Source organism: Rousettus aegyptiacus, unplaced genomic scaffold (assembly GCF_014176215.1).
Source record: "Rousettus aegyptiacus isolate mRouAeg1 unplaced genomic scaffold, mRouAeg1.p scaffold_m13_p_17, whole genome shotgun sequence".
Classification (NCBI taxonomy): domain Eukaryota; kingdom Metazoa; phylum Chordata; class Mammalia; order Chiroptera; family Pteropodidae; genus Rousettus; species Rousettus aegyptiacus.
This window is the reverse complement of record NW_023416292.1, coordinates 27,878,310-27,887,234: the sequence shown is the minus strand read 5'-3', so window position 1 is coordinate 27,887,234 and position 8,925 is coordinate 27,878,310. Positions and strand designations below refer to the sequence as shown.

The following is an 8,925-nucleotide window of genomic DNA, read 5'->3' as shown; positions in this document are numbered from 1 at the left end:
CCTCTACCTGAGAGTTTAAAGGATAGCGGAGGACAAGGTAAATAATCGGCTTCTACACGGCTAGCGTGGTCGCGGGGAAAGTCGACCCTGAACCTGGGATTTTCGAGAAAGAGCAAAACGGGCCTCGTTCAGGCTGAGCGCTGCCGCGGGGTCGGTGGCGAAGGGTTTCCCGCGTGCGCGCGCGCGCCTCTGCGGAGAGGAACCATGTGCTAGCATGGCCCTGTTGACACTACTTTTGCTTCCTTGGAAGAGAGGACTGGCCTTTGGGTTCACACCTGCCCCTGGGCCTCCTTATCCTTCTCCAGATCTCCGTCTCGGCCTTCGCAGGTTCTCTTCTTTCTCCGCCCGGCCCGTCGATATCCTGGTTTCGCGCTCGCTGGCCTCGGCGGCCTTTTTTCCTCCCTGCGACTCAAGGGAGATGACGGGTTCCCCGCTTTCTCGATCTCCGCCTCTGACAAGTGCTCCGCAGTCGCTAGCCTCTGCCGAGACCCCTGTCCTGAGCTCGACACCAGGACTTCCAACTGCCTGGTGGCCGGGCTCTTCTGGGCGGATAATGGGCGCTTCAAACTCAGCTCGTTTCCAAAACGGCACCGTCTTGCTTCCCCGGCTATCTTTCCCCCTTCCATCTTTCTCATCTTAATGAAAGACACCTTCACCCACCACCCCTCATCTGTTCGGGGCAGAAGTCCTTCCTTCCTCTTGGCCTTTGTCCAGATCTCGAGTCTCCTTTCTGACATTCGATTCTATCACCTCCCGCATCCATCCATCCGACCGTCCGTCCGTCCATTGTCGGTGCCTTACGCGGTGATCTCACCAGCCCTGATCTAGTGGATTAAATAAATATTCAGGCTACACTCTCTGCCCTGCCACTAAGCTTCCAGCCTGCGGGAGAGCATCTGTTTCTTCGTTTGCTTTAACAAATTTGTTTGAGCCCGTCGTGCTTAAAAATTTTCCACCTCTTTCCCACTCTCTTCAGAATGAAGTCCCCCTTCTTCTGCATGGCATTTCAGGGCACCGGAAGTTAATAACTAGAAGGGACTCTGTAGTGAGACGCGCTCAAATCTGAACCCTGGTCTTGCCCATATACCAGCTATGTGCCTTCAGCAAGTAAATCTCCGTAGGTAGGCCTGCTTTTCCCATTTGTAAAATATTTTAAAAGCACCTAGCACAGTTATGTGGTCCACGGTAAACGTTCGGTCAATTTTTAGCTGTGCTCTTAATAGCTATTACGTGTAAAAGATCCGTCCCCATGAAAATCATTTTAACATATACACCTAGTTCCCGGTATTTCTCGGAGCCTCCCCGTGTTTCGGGAGTTCTGCCAGCTGAACCAGTGGGTTCTAGCCCCACAGAACACCTGCGGGCCCAAGGACACAACACTTCGCAGGGTCCGCCTCCTCCATCTGGAATGTCTACCCCCTTCTCCGAGCCCCGGTAACGCCCGCTCCCTCCTCAAGATTCTGCACCCCTTCTCCCACATAGGCTTCCCCTCCGATCCTCCTTTCCCCCCTCATCTCTTTGGGTCCCCCTCCTTGCCTCTCCCCTGTCCCATCCTAGCAGCCCTTCCTAATCCCTACCCTCGCCATCGGGCTGGCTGGCAGCTTTCCTCGGGGCGAGGACGTGTCCCTGTTCGCCCCTGTGGCACCAGCACCAAGCGGGGCCTGGCACACCGTAGCCGGTCAGGAGATGCTGGACGAGGGGGCTGATGCACGTGATGCAGGGTAGGGATCCGGGAACGGGACCGGGAGAGAAGACCGGAAGCTCCGTGGAGGCACGTGTCACAACTCCGCTCACTTCAGGATCGCTGTGAGGATGAAGAGAGAATTTCGTCCGCACGAAGGGCTCTTACATCAGAGCCCCGCAAGTGGACGCAAAGCTAATAGCATCAACCAGAATGATGTGAATTCTAGCAACACTACTATCGACTGACGTATGTACGGGTTACAATCGTCATGGAGAAAAAGGAACCACACATAAACACGCGACCAGCTTCTAGACTGTGAGGCCTGGGCAAGAACACCCGGGTTCCTGGATGGCTGGTGGCTCGCCTTCCGTTCCCTTCCTCTCGTTCAACGTCATGAGAACCCTGCCAGGAAGGGCTTGTATTTATTTATCTTTTATTTTTTTTTTATTGTTATTCCTGTTGAATAGTCGAAGAAACTGAACCTGGTGGGGAGACACCTGGGAACATGGGTCACACAGGTAGAAGATGGCACAGGTGGCACTTGAGCCTAGGTCCGTGTTTCCCTTTTCTTTGTACGTTACATTCATCTGTTCGGAAGGAAACAGTACACAGGATGGTTAGTTACATATGGAGATACAGTAGCTGATTTCTGCTGACTCCAAACTACAGTAAGATATAACTATGTTACTACTTACTGCACCTTCACACACATCTCAAAATAGAAACGAGTAGTACAAAAGGATATGCCACCCACCCCGCTTAGGACATCCTCCATCCTATTCTGGCCTCACTAATTAAACAGACTGTCTCCCCTTTCCTAAGTTGATTTTACCACCTGCTCATGGGTCGCTACCAGAAACCGAAAGCCACGGCAGTAGAGAAAAGGACAAAACACAGGAAACGGGGGATACTTTTTCACACGCCGGCCAGATAACTTGCTGAATTTTTCAAATTGCACTGAGTTCATCTCTGGTCAAATACCCACCTATTTCTTTTCCTGGCAAGCGCTCTCGCACCTGATTTCAAGCGGGCCGTGCAGTGACGCAGGCCACCGTCCCACGTGGAACAGGGCCCTAAGCCGCGTGTCAGACACCCTCATCGCAGAGGTGGAAGTGAAGGCCAGACCATCTGAAAAGGCTCTGAACATTAGGTGGCAGAGCTGGCACCTCAGCACTGCGAATGTGGGGCGGCCGTCGCACTCTGACCCCGCACATATAGTGAGACTTACCGTGAGGGCGACTTGTCCTTGCCTCGGTTTGCTGGCTTTTACGTTCCACAGCCCAATAAAACGACGACCGCAGATGCCCATGAGAGGCCCCACGGGAAACCGAATTCAATCTGGACAAGACACCCTCTCCGAAGATAGGAAGGAAAGCTCTCTGCCGCCATGCCAACAGGAGTCGCCAATCCGGGATACTTGGAGGGGAGAAAACCTGGCCCAAAGGGCTGCACCACCCGACGAAAACGAGGAAAACGCGACCCACGGAGACCGAAGGGGTGACAGCTTTACGCGGAGACAAGTCGCCGTCCCTGGTCGCGCCCTGAACGCGTCCTATGCTAACGAGGACTCCAGAATCGGTCTCGGTGGCCAACATACCACCAACAAGGTTGGCTGCCCCTGACTTGCTGGTAACTTGTGCTCCCCGCAGACTGTCGTCCTGGCGGGCGGGAACAGCCTCGGTGACCGCTAGCCAAAAGACAGTACCGTCGCCTTTCCAAAGGGTTGGCTCGGGCTGCACGGAGCTTGGCGGCAAAGTGCCGTTTTCTCACCTACGACATGGCAAACAACCGAAACGTCAACACACATGTGGTAAAGCAACCCTTGGGCTAAATGACTTGTGTTCATTGGATTGTTGGGGCCTCCTCCAAGTCGACCTGAGCGGATGCCCAAGCACTACGAGTAGTTACCCTATGTTTGTACAAAAGCGTTCAGCTCCTCTGAGGACACTTTGGGTGGCCCTAAAAAGGGCCTTTGGGATTGCCACACGTCAAGCCTGCAGCGGCAGCTTAGCCTCCGAAGCCATAGAGGGTGCGCCCCTGTCGCTTGAGCGCGTACACCACGTCCATGGCGGTGACCGTCTTGCGCTTGGCGTGCTCCGTGTAGGTGACCGCGTCGCGGATCACGTTCTCCAGGAACACCTTCAGCACGCCCCGGGTCTCCTCGTAAATCAGCCCGGAGATGCGCTTGACCCCTCCCCGCCGGGCCAGGCGCCGGATGGCCGGCTTGGTGATGCCCTGGATGTTGTCTCGCAGGACCTTGCGGTGGCGCTTGGCGCCGCCTTTGCCCAGGCCTTTGCCACCCTTGCCTCTCCCGGACATGACTGCTCAAACTACGAACGCGCTCGGTGTCATCGGCAGCCGCTGGGCTCCTGATATACGAGCGCGCCGGACCAGATTGAACACCGCGAGCGCAGCGCGCACACGCAGGCGGCCCCGCCCCGCCCCGCCCTCCTCCTCCCCGCCGTCCCCTAGCGGTCGGGGCGTGCGGCAGGCCCCGGGGGACCCCGATCCCCGCGCCCGCCGGCCGGACGCCAGGCTGTTTCCCTCTCCTCCCCATCCGTGAGCTCGCCTCGCCGGCGGCCTTATACGGAGGCGGAGAGGAAAGGCCTTGCCACCGCGGGAAGACCTGGGCAAGAGCAGAGGGAGTCCGGGGACGCGAATGGCGCGAGCGCCCCGGCGCCGGGTTGGATCCCAGCGAGAGGACCCCGGGCTCCCCGACGTGGGCACGCAAAGGGCAGCGAAGCACAGTGGGTCGCTCGCTCGACTGGCGGACGGACGGGCCGATCTGCAGAGCCCTTCCGAGTGACCGTGCTCTGTACTTCACCTCTCTTTTAATCGGCATGACAGCCGTGTGAGGCGCGTGGGCGTTTCGTCATCCTTGTTTTACAGACGAGGGAGCTTGGAGCATTTGGTCCGAGTTCCCACAGCTAGTGATTGCCCAGGCCAGAGGTTCTGACTGTGACTCCAGAGTCCAGCAGGTACCAAGAGTCCGTGCTGGAAGCCGAGAGGCGAAGGGACGGGGCTGCGGGCTTGCTTCGGCGCACTCCACCTGCTCGCCCTCTCCCGTCGTTTCCACTGCCAGCGAGTGGAGGAACACGGCCCCCGGGTCAGAGTGGAGCTCGTCCCTCCTTACAGGCTCTGCCATCTTTTCATGCCCTCCACCCCGGACCTCTGGAGGAAACAAACCCACGCCACAGGTCCCGTCCAGTAGAGAGAAGCGGAGGCCGATCGCAAGGCCGCCGGCGAGCGGGGGTCCCGGCTCTGCCTCTTACCACCTCCTCAGCTTTGGCAAGATGCTTAATCTCCTCGCGCCTCAGCTCCTCGTCTGTAAGATGGGGATGACAGGCCGCAACCGTGGTGTCTGGAGACGTGTCAGCGATTTCCAGAGAGTGGTGAGCATGGCGTCTGATCCAGCGTAAACAATAAAGAAACTTTAGTGCTGTCCTTACCTGTGCAGAAGGGTTAAGGCAAAATTAGAAAGGTAGATTGCCTGACAGTTCCTAAACTGTAAACCGCCCTTGGCTTTCAGTTAGCTGCTCACTAGCTATTCCCAGGGCTGCACGAGTCTGTTCTGGGCCCGCCCGGAGTCCGCAAGGCCGGACCACTCCCAGGACCCGGGGAAACCCTTTCTCAAGTCCAGATGTGTTTCCCTCCGTTGCGGGCCCAGCATCTAGCCCGTAGGGTTCAGCCTGTGAAGCTTTCCTCGTGGGTCCCCCCACCACCCACCACCCACCACCCCGGCATTTTCCTCAGGTCCTTACAAGTACTCTCTGCTTTAGCGGTTCCTCCAGGATGATGAATGTATCCTCAGTTTCTCCTCTATTTCTGAGTTCCTTCGGGGTGGGCATTTTGTCCTCTTCGTCTCTGCAGGTCAGCATCCTGACGGTGCCTAGGTGATCGGGAAGTGCCTGACAGGGACCTAAAGACCGTGGCCTCCGAATCCTCCCTCACAAAGACATCTTCCAGGCCCCGTGCGGCTCCTCCTATCTCCCGAGCTAAAGGGCTTTGCCCGGGCCGCCCGCCGCCTGCAACACTCTGCCTTCCCGGCCTCTTCGGGTCTCGTCCTTAAACTCCCCTCCGCGGGGAGGCCTCCGTTCTTCCCACCGATGTGGTTCGGCTTCCTGCGTTACACTCCCTGTACCCTCTGTACTTCTCCCATCTTACACTTGTCACACTCTATTGTGGTCACTGGTTTAAGAGCTGTCTTCAAGTCTAGCCGCTGAAGGTTCGGGAAGGCAGGAGCCATGCTGTACTGTTTAACCTTATTTCCTCGCTGGCCAGCAGACTGCCTGATATGTAACAGATACTCAATAATTGCTGAGTGAAAGAATGAATTCATGACGTCGTACCTAACGATGCTTAGAGGTCGGAAGAGAGGAACGGCCCCGGGGAGCCTCTCTTATAGAACTCAGTAATATTCATAATACTTAATAAATATTTACAAAGTTAGTAGATACGGATTTTCCATCACCCGTATTAAGCAAGCGATTAAACTCAAGTCTCCCTAGTGACAGGGACAGTCTCTCCATTAAGGGTCAGTTTCTGAAACCTAAACCGAGCTGTCCCTCAGGCTCACCTCCTGTGCCAGACTTACTGATTAGCCATACTGTGAGCTCTGTCAATTGTGTAAAGGGCCTAGAACATCGTCTGGTACATAGCGAGTGCTCTGTAGGTGTTAGCTCAGATATCATAAGGACTTTATTTCTTTCCTCTTGTTGGTGATGCTTCATATTTGTGGTCGTGTATGTTTGAATGACTAAGCATTAACGGTGTCCTCATGACAGGCTATTTCAGCCCCAGTGCACCTCTAGGTTAGAAGTCAGTTTGGCCAATGGCTTACAAACGTCTTCCAAGTCAGGGGTACCCAGCTTTTCCACAGACACAGTAGTGGTTGTATCTGCTCATTTCATTTAGTTAGAAAATATATTGCAGACAAAAGAATGTAAAATAGATTTTTAAAATAGATTCCTGATCGAAGAAGTTTAACTGGAAACTTTATTAACAACAATACCATCTGCACACATTTGAAAATACACCTGTAGGAAATGTTAGATCTGTTCAGTTCGTGATAATTCCTGGGGTCCGTATGGACTTTTAAAACCCAGCCATGACTCCAAGGACCCCTTATACAAAAGCAGAGTTGAATAACCGATCAGACCAGACCATCTGTATCTTTACCAGCAAAATCAAAGCTCAGACAGAAAGATTCAACTTCTGTAATTATGCAAAATAAAACTAAAATGCAATCGTCCTCGCATCTGAGGGTGGACACCATTAGCTGCATGACCAGTGGACAGACTGCTTTGCCTCTCTCAACCTCGTTTGTAAAAAGGATATATTAGCCTTGTCTGTCTTACAGGGTCTGTCTTACACGGTGTCTTGAAAAGCAAATAAGATGGTGAAGTGTAAAGCTCATCTCGGTGTGGAACAGAGGATGGAGTTGGGGGTGGGGGGTTAGAAAGGAAGGGAAAAGGGTTTCAGGGACCAATGCTCTCAATGTAATGAAAATCCAAAAGAGGTTACACTAAACTGAGAAGCATAAAGAGATCTACCACTGCCACCTCCTCTCTTTGGGGCAAAAAGAACCAACACCAGCCTCCTCCCAGCTGTTGTCTAAGGTGACCACCGACAGACTTGGAGAAGGAGCTCCAAAACCATTTATTTTCATCATGTCTTACATACAGCTAAAAGAAACAAACCTCACCTATACATCCACGGAAGCAATTATAAGGGATGCAATAAGAAGAATTAAACATCAATTCAATAAGTATTTAAGTGTCCACTATGTGCCAGGCACTGATTGTAGGTGACAATACAGAGGAAAACGTGACCAGCAAAGTCTCTGTTAAGGGTATGAGGAGAAAAACCACAAAAGAGAAAATAAACCAGACAATTTCTGACCACAGCTAGGAGGAAGATAAAACAGTGAATCAGGAGAGGCAGGAATGAAAGGTGTAAATTCCTGAGTGGGTGACAGGAAAATCTCTGAGGTGACTTTGAGCCCAAACGACCAAAAATGACCGGTGCCTTTAAGTGGCCTGAATGCAGAGTATTTCAAAGTCCCAAGTCAGCAGCAGAAACCAGAATCTATGAATTCCCAGCGGCGGGTAATTTTGAATGTTTATGTCATCCAATCAGGGAAAGACTGGGACCTGGGCCCTGGACGCAGGGACTCCGCCAGAAGTGCTCAGAATCGCTGGTGTCCCAAGGAGGCCACATCGCTGGGTATAACTGGTGACCGGCTCTCCAGCAGCTGCCGAACTCTCGGGAGGAATCTTCGCAGCTGTGACACACTGTTCGCAGAACCAGGCTTAGTGTGTCCTGGGGTACTTTCCTAAACGATGGTGGCCGAAACCATTTTGTTTTAAAACGCCGATGAAACATGCCTAACTGAAACACCAGTACACAACAGTCTGCGGCTGAAGTGAGAAAAGCAGATTCTCGGTAATTTAGGACTCCTAACAATGGGTTAAAGACGCGCCCTAGATTCGAGTGCAAAGCCAGTCAGTCACGCGCCTGGAATCTCAAATCAAAAAGGCTTAAAAAGCTACGTGCGCCACATCCCGTGACTTTCCTTAACCAACTACATAACTTACTTTGTGAGAAGGAACTGAATTAAATTGAACAGAGCTCTTTTATGATTAGGTGGGTGGCTCTGAAAAGAGCCTTTGGAGTCAAGCAGCCGGCGACTCATAGGAGCGCCGCGTCCCGGCAGGGACTCACTTGGAGCTGGTGTACTTGGTGACGGCCTTGGTGCCCTCGGACACGGCGTGCTTGGCCAGCTCGCCCGGCAGCAGCAGGCGCACGGCCGTCTGGATCTCCCGGGACGTGATGGTCGAGCGCTTGTTGTAATGCGCCAGACGGGACGCCTCACCCGCGATACGCTCGAAGATGTCATTAACAAAGGAGTTCATGATGCCCATGGCCTTGGACGAGATCCCGGTGTCGGGGTGCACCTGCTTGAGCACCTTGTACACATAGATGGAGTAGCTCTCCTTGCGGCTGCGCTTGCGCTTCTTGCCATCCTTCTTCTGGGCTTTGGTGACAGCTTTCTTCGAGCCCTTTTTGGGCGCGGGAGCGGATTTTGCCGGCTCAGGCATTGTAGAACACACAACACGGGTTAGCAAGAAAAAGAAGTGGATTATGGGTGGGCCTAACCCTTTTATAACCACCGTATGCAAATGAAGACTCCTGAAGTCTTTCTTTTCCATTGGGCCATGCAGGAACGTTGCGTTTTGAGT

The 8,925-nt window shown here is 53.5% G+C and overlaps 2 protein-coding genes across 2 annotated transcripts in view; both read right to left on the bottom strand.

Annotated features, from left to right (window-relative positions):
• The window catches only part of LOC107499055 (histone H3), a 34,361-nt gene extending 30,342 nt beyond the window's left edge, over positions 1 to 4,019 (bottom strand). Inside the window, exon 1 of the mRNA XM_036234957.1 lies at positions 3,720 to 4,019. Within this exon, the coding sequence (XP_036090850.1) occupies positions 3,720 to 4,003 (284 nt within the window). The 5' untranslated portion in view covers positions 4,004 to 4,019. The remainder of the gene's footprint in view (positions 1 to 3,719) is intronic.
• A 2,642-nt stretch (positions 4,020 to 6,661) lies between these two features.
• On the bottom strand, positions 6,662 to 8,831 carry LOC107499040 (histone H2B type 2-E). The gene has a single exon (XM_016122845.2). The coding sequence runs from the start codon at positions 8,782 to 8,784 to the stop codon at positions 8,404 to 8,406; it is 381 nt and encodes a 126-aa protein (XP_015978331.1). The 5' UTR covers positions 8,785 to 8,831; the 3' UTR covers positions 6,662 to 8,403.
• Positions 8,832 to 8,925: the final 94 nt, after the last annotated feature.